Here is an 18,325-nt window from a genome sequence, read left to right as displayed (position 1 = left end):
GGTTGAGGACGTTGTCCGTAACCCAATCATGGATCCTTCCTGACAGACCAGATCTCCTGTCCCAGGGCCCAGTATTTCATCCAAAGATCACCAGGATGCATCTTACAACATGGAGACAGAGGATAATCCTCAGGAAGAGAGGTATTTCAGAAACTCCATTAGCAGATCCAGATATACCCCTGATATTAGACTTTCTCCAGGCAGGGCTAGACAAAAACCTCAAGCCCAGTACATTAAAAGGTACAGATTTTTGCCCTAAGCTTCTTCTAGGATTACAGATTAGCAGAACATCCCTGGTTTAGAATGTTCCTGATTGCAGCCTCCAGGATAAAACCCCAAATAAAATCTCCAGTCCCATCTTGGGATTTAAACTTAATCCTTACCGCTTTGATGGGTTCTTCCTTTAAACTCCCAGTACATTAAATTTCTCACTCTAAAGATGACCTTTTTCCTAGCGGTTACTACTGCCCGAAGAGTAAGTGAAATTCAGGCCCTCTCCCCCTTGAACTTTAGTATTAGACGATAGAGTAATTATGAAGACCTTACCAGGTTTTTTGCCAAAGGTAATTACCCCATTTCATCAAGACCAGGAAATTATTATTCCCTCCCTTTGTGACTCCCCAAAAAATCCAAAAGGAACAGGAATTTAATTGTTTAGACATGAGGTGTTTAGTCCACTACCTGGAGGTCACAAAGGACTGGAAGTCTTCAGAGAATCTACATATTTAGTTCCAGGATCCAAATAGAGGTTCGGCAGCTAGCAGACCGACAATAGCAGGGTGATTTAAACATGGCCTATGTGGGCCAGAACATCGCCAATCGATCAGAATTCTTTAGAGCTCATTCCACCAGAGCTTTATCTACTTCTTGGGAAAAAAGAGCCAACGCATCTCTAGACCAGATTTGCAGGGCGGCTACATGGAGTTCACCCCACACCTTTATTAAGCATTTTAGATTACAGTTCCATTCAGTCACTGACTTAGCCTTTGGTAGGAAAGTTCTACAAGCTGTAGTCCCACCCTAAAAACTGTGGTTCTATTTTACATCTCCAGGGGTGCTGTCATAGGTTGAAGGATAAAAGATTGATTACATACCGTTCATCAGTTTATCATGAACCTATGATAGCAACCCCTAGTCCCCCCCCCCCCCTTCAGTAAACTTCCTTAGTAGCTCTTGTATATAGGATATACACTACCGTTCAAAAGTTTGGGGTCACTTAGAAATTTCCTTATTTTTGCAAGAAAAGCACCGTTTTTTTCAATGAAGAGAACATTAAATTAATCAGAAATACACGCTATACATTGTTAATGTGCTACATGACTATTCTAGCTGCAAACGTCTGGTTTTTAATGCAATATCTACATAGGTGCCAAGGTTGAAGGACCTGTGGGTGACGTCACGCTGTGTGTCTGCAGTGAAAGAAGCTGGGTGGGAACGATGAGGTCACCCACAGGTCCTTCAACCTTGGCGTCGGACGAGAGAAGACACATCGGCTCCAGGCGTCAGAGGGTACAGTTGAATCTGCAGCAGCATCACCATGTGCAGGTAAGCATAGTAAACTCCCTAGAGACGAGCATATTACCCTCTCGGACGCCTGGAGCCGATGTATCTTCTCTGTCCGACACCAAGGTTGAAGGACCTGTGGGTGACGTCACGCTGTGTGTCTGCAATGAAAGAAGCTGGGTGGGAACGATGAGAAGTGTATGACGCTGATTTGTCAGCGTCATACACTTCTATTCACAACGCCCAGTTGGTAAAACCAGTAAACACGCCCAGTTGGTAAAACGAGAAAACACGCCCAGTTGTCCATTGAAAAGCTCATTTGCATAAATATAAAATCGCTCATAACTTGGGCAAAAATGATCGTTTTAAAAAAAAAACAAAAAAACTTTGCTGTTATCTACATTGCAGCGCCCATCACATTCAATAGGTGATAGGGATTTGATAATGTGGTGAGGAGAGCCTCTTTAACAGTTGACAATGAAATTGGATCATGGATAGGATAAGCGGCATTGAATAAAGCCGCTACTTCTCTATAAGCTCTTATTTTTTCTTCGCAGTACCCTCTTATCAATAAAGTGATCCTTTCTGTTTCGGTCGAATGCATTTTGTGATATGACAATAGAAATTAGCGCTCTCTGAAATTCACAAGCGACTACTGAAATGTGTACACATGAAATCATGTTACAATCGTAGACAAGGTCCATTTTGTATCGCCAAGTCCGATTGTAATAATACGTCATTTAAAGTCACCTTGATGTGACATTCCCAAGCGCGCACACACACACGCACACAACACACACATTTAGGATTTTACCCGCTCAGTACATTTTGGGTAATGCTAACACCGACGGTAGCCGATAATGAAGATAACTTTAAAGTTAAATAGCTGAGCGAAAAAACATTGTATTCTGGCATGGGGGGTCGAGTGGGAGCTTTCAAATGAGCTCCCACTCGACCCCCCATGCCAGTTAAGATTTTGCTGCCCTCGCCCACCCCACCGCCTCCAAGGGGGTGGGGGTGTTTTTTTTTTGGCGTTAACTGGTAGATTTTATGACCACTAAATCCCACCAGATTTCGACCCTCTACCTCGAGCCGTTCAAAAGTCATGAGTGTGTTCCAGAACTTTTAGTGGGCACTGTATGTATGTATGTATGTATGTATGTATGTATACATACACACACACACATAGCTATATATGCATACATACATACTACTGTGGCTCTTTTAGTTTTGCAACATTGAATGTAAAAATAAAAACAAAACAAAATATAAATAACAGTTTTGTTATTAAATGCAGACTGTCTTAGTTTCATCCTCACCTAGTTTCAGAAGTGATATGGCTTTTTTCATTATCTTTAGACCCTTTGTCCCACTTTTCACTTCGTTCTTCTTTCTCATCACTGTGGCTTCTCTCATTGGAGGAGAAGCTGAGGTTAAGATGTGTAGCAAGATGCTCAGAGCTACTATAAACCTACAAAAAAAATAAAAATAAAGATATCCAAATGGCGTATTTTTCTATCTATATGTGATCGTACTTTAATATGGTCCGTGAATCCAAGTCACCGGCAAAGCCATCTGCTGTACCCGTGACTCCCATAGAACAGAATGCAGGGAGACCAGCGCATGCACTTCTCTGCTCAGACATTTATGGCGATTTTCGGCAGTGACGGAGTTGGGAATAACCCTTTAAGCTGGTTGTCAATAACTTATTGTGTAAAAAAACAATGATCATAAAGAGATCTTGCCACACTATTTTCTTGCAAACACTAATTTTTACTCTTTCCTACGTATACATTTAACCCGTTAGTGACCGCCAATACGCCTTTTAACGGCGGCCACTAACGGGCTTTATTCTGATGCAATAGCCTTTTTACGGCACTGCATCAGGATAAAGTAAACAGAGCAGGGAACGTCAAAACTCCCTGCTCTCAGCTGCCAGAGGCAGCTGAGGGCTGGGAGCGTCCCTGCTCTGCCGGGTGAGATCGATATTAGTATCGATCTCACCCGTTTAACCGCTCAGATGCGGTGCTCGATAGCGTGCACCGCATCTGAGTGGTTTTGGAGAGAGGGAGGGAGCTCCCTCTCTCCCCACCGACACCCGGCGATAAGATCGCCGAGTGTCTGTGTCTGTAATGGCAGCCAGGGGCCTAATAAAGGCCCCCAGGTCTGCCAGTAATGAATGCCTGCTAGATCATGCCGTGGGCATGACCTAGCAGATGCCTGTCCGTTTTAAACGGACAGGCAGTAATACACTGCAATACCAATGTATTGCAGTGTATTATAATAGCGATCGGAGAATCGGATATTATAGTCCCCTAGTGGGACTAGTAAAAAATTGGAAAAAAAGTTTAATAAAGTTAATTAAAAAAAAAAATGTGAAAAAAAATGAAAAACCCAGCTTTTCCCCTCACAAGATGCTTTACTATTAAAAAAACAAAATAAAGTAAAAAAGTTACACATATTTGGTATCGCCGCGTCCGTAACGACCCTGACTATAAATCTATTACATTATTTAACCCACACGGTTAAGAAATAAAAAACTATGGAAAAATTGCTGTTTTCTGTGAATCCTGACTTTAAAAAAAATGTGATAAAAAGAGATCAAAAAGTCGCATCTACTCCAAAATGGTACCAATAAAAACTACAAGTCTTCCCGCAAAAAAAAAGCCCTCATACGACCGCATCGGCGAAAAAATAAAAACGTTACGGCTCTTCAAATATGGAGACACAAAAACAAATAATTTTGAAAAAAAAAGCGTTTTTACTGTGTAAAAGTAGTAAAACATACAAAAACTATACAAATTTGGTATCGTTGCAATCGTAATAACCCGCTGAATAAACTTATTGTGTTATTTATATCACACGGTAAACGCCGTTGATTTAAAACGCAAAAAAGAGTGGCGAAATTTCAGGGTTTTTTTTATTCCCCCCCAAAAAAAAGTTAATAAAAGTTAATCAATAAATAATATGTCCTCCAAAATGGTGCTATTAAAAAGTACAACTTGTCCCGCATAAAACAAGACCTTATACAGCTATGTCGACGCAAAAATAAAAAGGTTATAGCTCTTGGAATGCGACGATGGAAAAACGTAAAAAATGGCTTGGTCATTAAGGTCTAAAATAGGCTGGTCATTAAGGGGTTAATATCATTAAGCTCAACAAGACAACGAAAATCAAAGCAAAGATTCCATAGATTCCATACCTTGCTGAACCGATGTGAACAAGAAGAAAACTGACGAATTTCCAAAGATGACTCCTCATCATTCGTGTCGTCTTCTTCTTCAGAAGCCAAATGATGATAACGTTCTGAACGTGCTGGGAAAAAGATGGAGAGGGATGCACCATAACATAATTAGAGCAAGTGTACGTGTGAAAACAAGGCTCCAGAGACCTAAAAAATAGAAAGAGCAACCACAGACTGAAACAAGGGAAAATGTTCCGTCTCAAACAGGCCATTTTCTTTTAATGTATAGGTGGTCCAACCGGGCATGTCCCTGCTGCTACTAGTGGACTTAAGCTTCACAATTAGTGATATTTCATTTTTGTTTAACTTTTGCTGTCAGATATGCAGCGTCCCTTTGAGATGTAAAGTTAGAGAGAAATAAATCTAGCTGTAAAGAGCAGACCTCAAGCCTTTTCTCCTGATCATAAGCTGGTCAGATTATCAGGCAGCTCTGTGCAGATACAAGAGCTATGTTACAGGTACTGTTGAGACTAGGGTTGCCACCAGGTCGGTAACCATTTGCCCAGCCAATATTTACACGGACAGGCCATTAAAAGTAAAATATTTATACCAGATATGGCAAATGCACGTTTTTAGTTTAATAAGACATTGAATGCGCAGTCAGAATATTTTCTATTTAGATTGGATACTCCTGCTCGTTAGGCTGTGTTCACACTGAGTTTTTTTGCAAAAACTGCTCCAGACGTTGTCAAAACACTCGTCGAGGCGTTTTTTTCCTCTTTCTGACTGATTGAAATGGGGTTTTGGAGGCGGAAACCGCCTCAAGATGGGTCATGACGCTTCTTTTTACCGCGACGCGTTTTATTTACTCGCGGTAAAAAAACTCGTCCAACTCCCATTGAAATCAATGGGAGGCATTTTCGGGCGGTTTTTGAGGAGTTCTGTGTGAACAGGGCCTTAGACTGCCCAGCCCTAGGAAAATCAACAGTACCAAGACTAGGTCAAGTGTGGGATTGGCACCCTCGGTAAATTGCAGCAGGCAAAAGAGCAGAGAGCCAGAGACACTCACATTCAACAGTTGGACATGCTCACGCTGCCTGCACAGACCCGAGAGTCAAGAGCAGAGGTTAGAGGAGGATACTGACCGAGTTACATGGAGTCATAGGTCTGTCTAAGTCCAGGTTCACACAGAGTATTTTGCAGGCAGAAAAAATCTGCCTCAAAAATCCTGCAGGAGTTGAAGGACGTTTTTTTGGTGCCGATTCTGATGTGGTTTCCGCGTCAAAAACCTGTGTGAACTGGGCCTAAAGCTTCCAGACCTCAGTGGGAATTCACTCAGTCTGAACGCACGCCCCAAAACCACACCTACTTTTTTTTTTTTTTACTTATGATGGGGTGTATTACACATGGCAGTTTTTGGAGGGTGAGGTGTTTAGTGTGATTTTGTGCAAAATCGTGTAAAATAAAAAAAATAAAAAAGAGCTCTCAAACTTGCACTTGTAAATACACAGTGAACCAGGCTGGGATTTTCTGTGTGGACAAGGTGGAAACTCTAGTACAGACAGATTAAAGGGAGTCTGGTGAAATAAAATTGATGGCCTATCCTCAGAATAGGCCATCAATATCTGGTTGGTTGGGGTCTAGCTCTCAGGAACCCCCGCCGATCAGCTGTTTAAAGGAGTCGCGGCCAATGAGAGGAAACCGTAATACTGTGCTCCGCCACTACAAATGTGTCAGCGTATATGGAGTTGTTTGAAAGAAATAGAGGGGAATCAGCTGTGGCCCCTTTAACAGCTGATCAGCAGGGGTACAAAGAGTCAGACCCCCACCGATCAGATATTGATTGCCTATCTGGAGGATAAGACGTCAAATTTTATTTTACCAGCATAACCCATTTAACAGAGTTTTAATCACTGGAATTAAATGTAATCTCATCTAAATATTGAAAGTATTATATTATGGTAGAAAATTTTTGTAAAACAAAATAAACGTCTACTGCATTTTTTTCTTAAAAAGATAAACAATGGATAAAACGCACACAAAAATTTAACTATCAATTTCTTCTTACTGTCAAAATAACTGGTATCATCATCAGCTTCCAGTTGTGGCACAAACTCTGCTTTCTGTCGCAGAAGTCCATTCCAATCAAGGGAGCGGAAGAAGACATGATGTTTTACCTCCTGTGCGCCTCCTGTGTGAATATACCAACATGCAGTTAAGCGGATTAGAATTGTAATACATATTTAAGCGGCTATTTTTTATAAAAGACTATAAATTCTGCACAGTACTAAAACATGTTAGTCAAGACATGTTTACGCCTGTCTCCATCACGATTTTGCCCTACGCTTACAAACGTACACGCTAGACGTGTCCATAGGGCTCCAACGTCAGACAGACCAAAAGAGCGTTCTTTTGGCCTCCGTCTGGCCGGTATACGCCGGCAAACCGCAAAAAAAAAAAAAAAAGCCGTGACTGAAATGATGTATTTGCTCAGTTTGTACATCTTTCGTCATTATTGCAATGACACACCGAAACTTTATTGCACTGCTCTGATGTTATATTATTGTGAAATCTCAATAAAAACATTGTTAAAAGAAAAGAAAAAGGTGTGGAATAGCGTCCAGTATAAAAAAAAAAAAAACACACACACAAACATAACATATTTTTTAACATGGTAGACTATGGTGATAGATGCCACTGTATGGCATCTGACACAGGCATTATGAGATTTTCAATAGCTTTTCATGGCATATCCATTAAATGGATACCATGTTGCGGTGGCCATGCGTGCGTAGTTGAATCATATAGACTACACAGAGTGCTCTGGGCATGCACATTAGCCAGGAGTCATATAGGACAGGAGTAAATAGATTCAGAAGATACTGAGGTGCTGTAATAATCGCTATGAATTATTTTGTTCACAGCTCACCCACAATACCAGAAGAATGAAGCAGCACAATGGAGGTAAAGGGGAGAAAAAAGGAATGATGTAGAATACGTTTTTATAAATTTAATATTGCTACTTTAATACTTGACCTTCTACCACTACCTACTGTACCCCTACAAATGTTGGTTATGATACGACCCGTTTAAAAAGAATGTCCAATCAGGGGCGTGGCTGGATGTCTGACTGAGCAGACGTGCTTCACTGAGCTCCCTAGTCCCCCGACTCTTTATCCTTGGAATATCACAGCCATCCTGCAGATTTCAACACCTAACAGAGAGGACAGGTCTCCACTTACCCTCCGGTGTCCGCCATTGAGAAGATTTGAGGTGTGGCACTTAATACACAAGATTGCAGCCGGAAACTCTGCTGCCCCCCCCCCCACCCCACTGATGATAACTCTGTGATGTAAGATCCTCCATTTCACTCCCTGGATGCTGGTCCTTCAGGTGCCAATAAAATCTAAAATCAAAGCTCATGGGGCAAAGAAACTTAAGCAGTTTTCCAGACCTCTGCGGTTACCTGCATCTCCTGAGCCTTCACTATCAATGTTTGTTGGATCCCCGAGTCCACCGTCCCCACAAGACCAGCCGGTCTCCTCCTCACATATGGATGTAAAATTCGGAGAATTGCTGGCGGCTATCAATTCCTGTCAGTCTAAGCTTGTTACCAAAGTTGATGAACTGCGTCAAAATTTAGTTATACTAAGGCATGATGTGCAGAAAATCCACGAACGTACTACTGAAAATAAGCGCAGAATCTCTGAGGTGGAAGACACTTTACGCCCTATTCCGGCTCAAATTGCAGATTTGAGGAGACCGGTAGTGGCTTCGGGCGAACGAGCAGACTAATTTTGAAAATAGTCTTCGACGCAATAATATCAGTGATGTGGGATTACCAGAAAATTTGGAGAGTGCAGACACAGTCAAATTCCTGGAACAATCGCTAAAAGATACCCTAGCTGTTGAAAACTTCTCTGCCTTTTTTACCATTGAGGGTGGGCCCCCACGTCCATTGCTCGCACGCATGTTACACTTCAGAGACAGGGATGCGGTCTTACAGGCAGCAAGGAAAAAGGGAACTATCCTATATAACTCAACCAATTTCCATATACCCGAATATCGTGTGCCACTTCTGATATACATGCTTTGAGGTTATATTTTGTGGTGGGGCGTGGTTCTAGTCTAATATGTGATATGTCCGAAATAATATTACCCAGTTAAGGAAGTCCGGTCTCGGGACTATACTAGTGTAGTAGGTTTTAGTTTAGTCAGGGACCACTGTTCTCTAGTAGTTCTGTAGTTACAGGGTAAAGGTCTGCACTTCGCTAGTTTAGTGTCTGACAGGGGTTACTCAGCGGCTAGTATAGTTTGTAGTGTACTGTTCTATATGCTACTGTTGATGTCTGATTTTGTGATTGTTGTGCTCTGGCTTTCCCTCCTCCCAGGTCACATGACTGCTAATGGTCTCGGGCTGCTGTATCAACTCCGGATGCATTATGGCTTCAATTAAGATACTAAGTTGGAATGTTCGAGGGCTTAATTCAAAATTTGAAAGCTCTTGTCTTTAACTTTGTGAAGAAACATTCCCCACACATCATATGTTTACAGGAAACTCATTTAACCCCTTCCCTCTTTGGCCACTTTTGACCACCTGACAGAGCCTCTTTTTTCAAATCTGACATGTTTCACTTTATGTGGTAATAACTTCGGAATGCTTTCACCTATCCAAGCGATTCTGAAATTGTTTTCTCAAGAGACATTGGACTTTATGTTACTAGCAATATTTTCCCGATACGTTCAGTATTTAATTGTGAAAAACACCAAAATTTTGCGAAAAATTAGCACTTTTTGCAATTTAAAGGGAATGTGTCGCTAGAATATTTTTTTTTTTTTAGTTAAACAATCATTATTTGAGTGATTACACATTGTTTTAATTTTTTCACAAGTCAGGAAATATTATAAGTTAGATTCTAATTTATAACATTTCCATGTGCTGGACACTAGAGGGAGCAGTTCCCAAAATTGCAGCATGGTCAATGTGGTAAAGCAACCTCATTGCTTTATGCTGCAAATTTGGGGTAGACACACTCGCTCTAGTGTTCTCACACAATCCCCCCTCCCTTATTCTGGCTAGTGCCAGGAGGAGGGGGTTGAATCTTCAAACCTCCTACACTGTGTGCCACCATTTTCTGAGCGAATGCAGTGTAAGAGGATTAGATACAGTGCTAAGCAGACAGTATAACACTAACATACACCAACATAATACACACATCACATACACAAACATAACTTACCTGCTCCTGCCACCTCCGCTCCTATTCCTTGCGCCTTCGCTTCCTTGAACATATCGCCGGAAGCCGCGGCCGGAAGTAGTCATCTGAATGTCCGGCAGCAGCTTCCGGTCCACATGAAAATGGCACCGGATTTCGCTTCGTTTTGGTCTGTGTGGGAACGGCGCATGCGTCGTTCCCACAGACAGCGTACGCTGCAGTGAATGGAACGGCTCTCGTTCGCATTCTCTATGGGGATTTATGTGCCGTATTCCATCTCTGCATGTGTCGTTAATTGACACATACAGAGATGAAAAAAAAAAGAACACAAATAAATAAAATGTATTTTAATATCACACTAAAAGCAATATTATTTTTTTAAATCAAACCAATTTTATTGATACGAACACAGAAAAGAAATAACATAGTAACATTCACATTTCAATTTTCCAACATCGTATACAATAGTGACAGCATATCAGGAAATCCCCAACTTCCCCCCTTCCCCGCACGGCCCCCCACTATATCTCCGCCCTTTGTTTCTAGTACCATTCCTGGTCAGAGCACATTTCTCTTATCAAGTTTCCCCACCACCCCTTTTTGCTCCAAACTCTATCACCTCCAGTTCCTCAGACGACTCTTGCCCTTATTCTGCTCAGTTCAGGTGTCAGCACCTCAGGACATGCCATCCATCTGCTCCATTGTTTCTCAAAATTTTTTTCCGTGCCCCTTTTAGAAAATATCTTATGCTCCATCAGGATATTATAGTTCAACATTCCTACAATTTCCCTCATCCCTGGTGGCTCCTCATCCAGCCAGTGTTCAGCAATGCATTTCCTTGTCTGATATAATATCTTGGCAATTGCCAGGTTTGCCATTCTGTCACTCTCCAATTCTCCCACCGCTCCCAACAACATAACTTTAGGGTCTGCCGCCAATTCCCGACCATACACCTGCTTTATCAGATCCAATATTTCCCCCCATAGGGTCCTCAGAGCCTCACACGACCAAAACATATGCAGTATATCCGCCTTCTCTTCCGTGCACCTAGGACATTTAGCATCTGCTCTAATACCCATCTGTTTTAATACCCACGGGGTGCGATACACTCTATGTATCAGAAAGAGTTGGGATCTCCTCTGCGCCAGACTGAGTGATAGATGACATGTGGACGCTAATATCTCCTCCCACTCCTCCTTAGTCAATGGACCAACATCCTGTTCCCATTTCGCTTTTACCAGCACCATTGGGTTTCCCAGGTGTTTGGACAGTAAGCTCTTGCACGCCATTGAGATCAGGCTTTTGGTCGTGTCAGCCCTTCCCACATACTCCAGGACCCCAAGAGCACAGACCGTCAGGTCCACCACATGCGCCTGTGCCTGTAGGGCATGACGGATCTGCAGATATTGATAGAACATATTGTGCTCTAGTGGAAATAGGTCTTTCAACTGCTGAAATGATCTCAACCCGTTATCATCATACAAGTGTTGTATTCGTCTAACCCCTGCCAACTCCCATTTTTGCATGCCCTCTAATTGGTATAATTCCCACAGGACCGGATTATGCCATAGGGGAGTATATTTGGTGCACATTCCCACTCCCAGGATCTGTTTGCATTGCCACCATATTTTATGTATCAGGAGTAACGTTAGTTTAGCACTCGCCAATCTCTTAAAGGTATGTGCTTCCAGACTCTCTAGTGGGTTGTGTCCTCCCCCCATATATGACAATAAACGTGCACTGGAACCCCAAGTCTCTGTGTCCTCCCATCCCTTAAATTGTTGGCTCTGGGCAGCCAGGTAATATATCCAGGCATTTGGCAGCGCGACCCCCCCTTCGTCTTTGGGCAATTGCAATTTCTCCAATTTAATCCTTGGAACCCCTTTTTTCCAGACCAGATCCCGAAAGAGATTGTGCAATCGTCTGAACCAGTGCTTAGGTATCCATACTGGGGAGTTATGAAGAATGTATAAAACTTGAGGCATAAGGATCATCTTGATTAGGTTAGTCCTCCCCAGAGCAGAGAGCAGGAGCCTGTTCCAGGCATCCCCACCTTATGTTTCACCTTGAGCAGCAGTGGTGAAACATTCAAAGACATGTAGTCTTGGACCCTAGCCGTCACCTTAACCCCTAGATACGTAAATTCAGAGACTATCGGAATCCGGAGTCCCACTCCAGTATCTACAATATTCACTGTGTCAAGTGGCATCAGAGCAGACTTGGTCCAGTTAATATTTAATCCTGAGAACTCCCCAAACCTTGTGATCGTATCCATTACTACCTGCAGTGTATTCTCAGTGTCCGTCATATATATTAAAATATCGTCTGCATATAATGAAATTTTTTCCTCCATTTCCCCATATTGCAAGCCTCTTATACGTTCCTCCTGTCTTATGAGGCACGCCAGTGGCTCCACCGCCAAGGCGAATAGTAATGGTGACAGTGGGCACCCCTGTCGCGTACCCCGGGTCAGTGAAAACTTCTCAGACATTGCACAATTCACCCGTATGCGGGCTGTAGGGGCCACATACAACTGTACCCACTTCACGAAGTTAAGGCCGAATCCCATCTTTTCTATTACCCGCCATAAATACCCCCATTCTACGCAGTCGAACGCTTTTGCAGCATCTAACGTTAGCACCGCCCTTCCTCCTTGCTCATCCGGTGTCGCCTGAAGATTTAAAAACAGCCGCCTGAGGTTGACCGCTGTCGATTTGGAGGGCATGAACCCCGATTGGTCTTCATGCACAACATGCTGTACCACCCTGTTCAGCCGCAGCGCCAATATCTTTGCCAAAATCTTGACATCCGATGTCAACTAAAAGCAATATTATAAAAAAAAAAAATTCATGACACCTTCCCTTTAAATGTATCTGCTTGTAAGACGGGCAGTTATACGATGCAAAATAGTTGCTAATTTACATCCCCCACATGTCTACTTTAGATCGGCATCGTTTTTTGAACATCCTTTTATTTTTCTATGACCTCACAAGGCTTAGAACTTTAGCTGCAATTTCTCACATTGTCAAGAAAATTTCAAAACGGCTATTTTTACAGGGTCCAGTTCAGTTGTGAAGTGGCTTTGAGGGCCTTATATATTAGAAACCCCAAAAAAGTCAACCCATTTTAAGAACTTCTCCCCTCAAAGTATTTAAACCAGCATTTAGAAAGTTTCTTAACCCTTTAGACGTTTCACAGGAATTAACACAAAGTAGAGGTGAAATTTACAAATTTCATATTTTTTTGCAGAAAATAATTTATCGATTTTTTTTGTAACAAAATTTTACTAGAGAAATGCAACTCAATATTTATTGCCCAGGTTCTGCAGTTTTAGGAAATATCCCACATGTGGCCCTAGCATGCATATAGACTGAAGCACCGGCCTCAGAAGCAAAAGGAGCACCTAGTGGATTTTGGGGCCTTATTTTTATTAGAATATATTTTAGGCACCATGTCAGGTTTGAAGGGCTATTTCGGTGCCAAAACAGTGGAAATCCCCCAAAAGTGACCCCATTTGGGAATCTACACACATCAGGGAAATTATCTAGGGGTATAGTGAGCATTTTGATAATAGTTTTTTTTACAGAAATTATTGGAAGTAGGCCTTGAAAATTAAAATCTACATTTTTTTTCAAAGAAAATGTAGGTTTAGCAATTAAATTCTCATTTCCACAAGTACTAAAGGAGAAAAAGCACCACAAAATTTGTAAAGCTATTTCTCCTGAGTAAAACAACACCCCACATGTGGTAATAAACGGCTGTTTGGACACACGGCAGGGCTCAGAAGGGAAAGAGCGCCATTTGGCTTTTGGAGCTAAAATTTAGCAGAAATGGTTTGCGGAGACCATGTCACATTTGCAAAGCCCCTGAGGGGAAAAAATAGTGGAAACCCCCCACAAGTGACCCCATTTTGGAAACTACACCCATTGAGGAAGTTATACAGGGGTATAGTGAGCATTTTTACCCTACAGGTTATTGCAGAAATTATTGGAAATAGGCCCTGAAAATGAAAATCTAAATTTTTTTCAAAGAAAATGTAGGATTTGCTAATGTTTACTCATTTCCACAAGGACTGAAGGAGAAAAAGCACCACAAAATTTGTAACACAATTTCTGCCGAGTAAAACAATACCCCACATGTGGTCATAAACGGCTGTTTGGACACACAGAAGGCTCAGAAGGGAAAGAGCGCCATTTGGCTTTCGGAGATCACATTTAGCAGGAATAGTCACATTTGCAAATCACCAAAATAATGAAAACGCCCGAAAAGTGACCCCATTTAGGAAACTGCACCCCTTGAGGAATTCATCTAGGGGTGAAGTGAGCATTTTGATCCCACAGGAGTTTCATAGAAATTATTAGAACTGGGCAGTGAAAATAAAAACAATCCTTTTTCTTCAATAAGACGTAGTTTTAGCTCAAAATGTTTCATTTTCTCAACAAATAAAGGAAAAGAAGAACCCCAACATTTGTAAAGCAATTTCTCCAGAGTACGGTAATACCCCATAAACTGCTGTTTGGGCACACAGTAGGTGTGGGAAGGGAGGGAGAAGCAGAAGGGAAGGAGCAGCATTTCGCTTTTGGAGGACAGATTTTGCTGGATTGGTTTCTGGGCGCCTATGGGACTAAAACAGTGGAAACTCCCCATAAGTAACACCATCTTGAAAACTACACCCCTCAATGCATTCACTTCGGGGTGTAGTGAGCATGTTAACTCCGCAGGTGTTTTGTAGAAATTAGTGTGCACTCGATGTTGCAGAGTGAAAATGGGATTTTTTTTCCATAGATATGCCAATATGTGGTGCCCAGCTTGTGCCACCATAACTAGACAATTCTCTAATTATTATGCTGCGTTTCCCGGTTTTAGAAACACCCTACATGTGACCCTAATCTTTTGCCTGGACATTTGACAGGGCTCAGGAGTGAAAGAATACCATGTAAAATTGAGGTCTAATTTGGCGATTTACAAAGTATTGGTTCAGGATTGCAGGGCTCAGATGTGAAATAATAAAAAGAAACCCCTGAGAAGTGACCCACATTTATTAAGGGGTGTAGGGAGCATTTTCACCCCACAGGTCTTTTTAAAAATTAATATTTTTCCCTAGATATGCCATTTCAGTGGCAAATATGTAGTGCCCAGCTTGTGCCACTGGAGACACACACCCCAAAAATTGTTAAAAGGGTTCTCCAGGGTATGGCGATGCCATATATGTGGAAGTAAACTACTGTTTGGATTCAGAGTGGAGGGAGCGCCATTTGGCTTTTAGAGGGCGGATTTTGCTTGGTAGTAGATTTGTTTGAGTATTGCTGGTGTTTCTGTTTATAATGTGGGGGTACATGTGTGCTGGGCAGAAACCATCAGGGGCATAGTCGAGGTGGTAGAATAAATGGGGTAAAAAAAACAATAAAATAATCCATAGATGTGTGTTACGCTGTGAAGCAATACTTTCTGCACAGGCCAGTGTCGCGCTGATAAATGTCCTTTCATATCCCCCTTTTGGTCCACACTCTGCATCTTTGCAGTTTGGGGAATTTTGCTAGGAAAGTGTTGTCCTGGTATAATACGGGCACCGTCACTTCCAGCAGATATGTTTGGGCCCTACCCTTCCTGGTTCCCTAATTTTAGGGCCTTGATAAATCGCCTTCCTGACTTATTGGAGCCTTAACTAACTTTATTTTTTCATAGACGTAGTGGTATGAGGGCTGTTTTTTTGTGGGACGAGCTGTAGTTATTATTGGTACCATTTTGGGGTACATGTGACTTTTTGATCACTTTTTATCTTATTTTTTGGGGGGCCAGGTAACGAAAAATATTTTGGCATAGTTTTATACAAAACGTATACAGGGTTCATGAACACTGCGTTATAAATTACATGTCAACTTTATTCTGCGGGTCAGTCCAATTTCGGCGATACTTAATTTATAGCTTTTTTATGTTTTACAACGTTTTACACAATAAAATTACTTTTGTAAAAAGAATGTAATTTTTCTGTCGCAAAGTTGTGAGAACCATAACTTTTTAATTTTTTCGTCGACGGAGCTGTATGAGGGCTTGTTTTTTTGAGAGACGAGCTATAATTTTTATAGGTACCATTTTTGGATACGTGCGACTTTTTGATAAATTTTTATTCCAATATTTGTAGGGCAAAGTGACCAAAAAACAAATTCTGGTGTAGTTTAAGGTTTTTTTTTTACGCTGTTCACTGCGTGCAATAAATATAATATTTTTATAGCTCAGGCCGTTACGGTCGTGGCGATACCAAATACGTATGGTTTATTATTTTTCAATAATAAAGGACTTGATAAGGGTACAGGGCCATCGTGTTTTATTACTTGAAACTTTTATTATGTTTTCAAACTTATTTTTTTCACTTTTTTTCAAGTCCCACTAGAGGACTTGAAGGTCCAACTGTCTGTTTGTTTTTTTTTTCTAATATATTGCACTACCTACGTAGTGCAATGTATTAGATCTGTCAGTTATTCACTGACAGCAAGCAGATTAGGCTTCGCCTCCCGTCGGGGCCTAATTGGCATCCGTAGTGGAAGATCAGGAGGCCATTGTGTCTCCTGTTGCCATAGCAGCAGTCGGCAGCTCTGATTGCATGTCAGGGTTGGCGATCTGCTAGCAACCGCTAAGATGCAGCGATCGCTTTCGATCGCTGCATAGTAGGGGTTAACGGCAGGGATCGGAGCTAGCTCCGGTTCCTGCCATTACAGGTGGATGTCCGCTGTAACATACAGCGGACATCCACCGCTGACGCCGCCGGCTCAGCTCCTGAGCCGGCACCATCTCGCCGGCGGCTACGCAAGCCGTTCAGGCTCCGCTGCCCGACGGGTCCTGAAAGGCTTCCATGTTAAGGCAGACCAGGAGGCCAGTATTAGGCCTTCGGTTGCCATTGCAGCCACCGGAACCCCTGCAATTTTATTGCCGGGGTTCCGTTGAGCTGCAAACACCTTAAATGCAGCGATCACGCTTGAGCGCTGCAGTAAGGGGTTAATGGCGGGGATCGAAGCTAATTTCAGTCCCCACCATTACAGCCGGATGTCAGCTGTATGATACTGCTGACATCCGCGATGATGGCACCGGCTCTGCTTCTGAGCTGGTGCCAAGCATTTTGCGTATGGATACAGCAAAATGCGGGAAGCACTAGCTTTCCATGACGTATCCATACGGCAAATGTCGGGAAGGGGTTAACCGGCCAAAAGGTACTGGCTCTTAAACGTGCCTGGATAGCGAGGGGATATTACTCCTCATACTCTAATTATTCGCGAGGGGTATCCCTCCTAATAGCCAAAAGTTTGCATCTGGAGGTGCTGCAGGTGACCTGTGATCATTTTGGTCGATATATGATCATGCACGGCTTGATTAATGGTTCCGTTTTCAATATTATTAACTTCTATGTCCTCCCCACCTGTGGATCCTGCATTTGGTGGCTAAGAAATTGTCGGAGTTTCTAGTGAGTCCGGTTTTGTTTGGGTGACTTCAATGCAGTACCGGATGCCTCGGTGGATCGTACAGGAGGGTTAGATCAGGCATCTACTTACCTTAACCCCTTCAGGACCAAGCTCATGTTGGCCTTCAGGACCAGACTCATGTTGGCCTTCAGGACCAGACTCATGTTGGCCTTCAGGACCAGACTCATGTTGGCCTTCAGGACCAGACTCATGTTGGCCTTCAGGACCAGACTCATGTTGGCCTTCAGGACCAGACTCATGTTGGCCTTCAGGACCAGACTCATGTTGGCCTTCAGGACCAGACTCATGTTGGCCTTCAGGACCAGACTCATGTTGGCCTTCAGGACCAGACTCATGTTGGCCTTCAGGACCAGACTCATGTTGGCCTTCAGGACCAGACTCATGTTGGCCTTCAGGACCAGACTCATGTTGGCCTTCAGGACCAGACTCATGTTGGCCTTCAGGACCAGACTCATGTTGGCCTTCAGGACCAGACTCATGTTGGCCTTCAGGACCAGACTCATGTTGGCCTTCAGGACCAGACTCATGTTGGCCTTCAGGACCAGACTCATGTTGGCCTTCAGGACCAGACTCATGTTGGCCTTCAGGACCAGACTCATGTTGGCCTTCAGGACCAGACTCATGTTGGCCTTCAGGACCAGACTCATGTTGGCCTTCAGGACCAGACTCATGTTGGCCTTCAGGACCAGACTCATGTTGGCCTTCAGGACCAGACTCATGTTGGCCTTCAGGACCAGACTCATGTTGGCCTTCAGGACCAGACTCATGTTGGCCTTCAGGACCAGACTCATGTTGGCCTTCAGGACCAGACTCATGTTGGCCTTCAGGACCAGACTCATGTTGGCCTTCAGGACCAGACTCATGTTGGCCTTCAGGACCAGACTCATGTTGGCCTTCAGGACCAGACTCATGTTGGCCTTCAGGACCAGACTCATGTTGGCCTTCAG

At 42.9% G+C, this 18,325-nt stretch overlaps 1 protein-coding gene across 1 annotated transcript in view; it reads right to left on the bottom strand.

Moving 5' to 3' along the window:
• Window positions 1-18,325, bottom strand: part of MAST3 (microtubule associated serine/threonine kinase 3) — a 311,223-nt gene that overhangs the window by 22,870 nt on the left and 270,028 nt on the right. The window contains exons 20-22 of the mRNA XM_075862996.1: window positions 6,756-6,878; window positions 4,706-4,818; window positions 2,823-2,974 (exon numbers count right to left, since the gene is read on the bottom strand). Of these exons, the coding sequence (XP_075719111.1) occupies window positions 2,823-2,974; window positions 4,706-4,818; window positions 6,756-6,878 (388 nt within the window). The remainder of the gene's footprint in view (window positions 1-2,822; window positions 2,975-4,705; window positions 4,819-6,755; window positions 6,879-18,325) is intronic.

The sequence above is a fragment of the Rhinoderma darwinii genome, chromosome 1 (assembly GCF_050947455.1).
Source record: "Rhinoderma darwinii isolate aRhiDar2 chromosome 1, aRhiDar2.hap1, whole genome shotgun sequence".
In the NCBI taxonomy this organism is placed as follows: Eukaryota; Metazoa; Chordata; class Amphibia; order Anura; family Rhinodermatidae; genus Rhinoderma; species Rhinoderma darwinii.
This window is presented reverse-complemented; position numbering and strand designations above follow the sequence as displayed.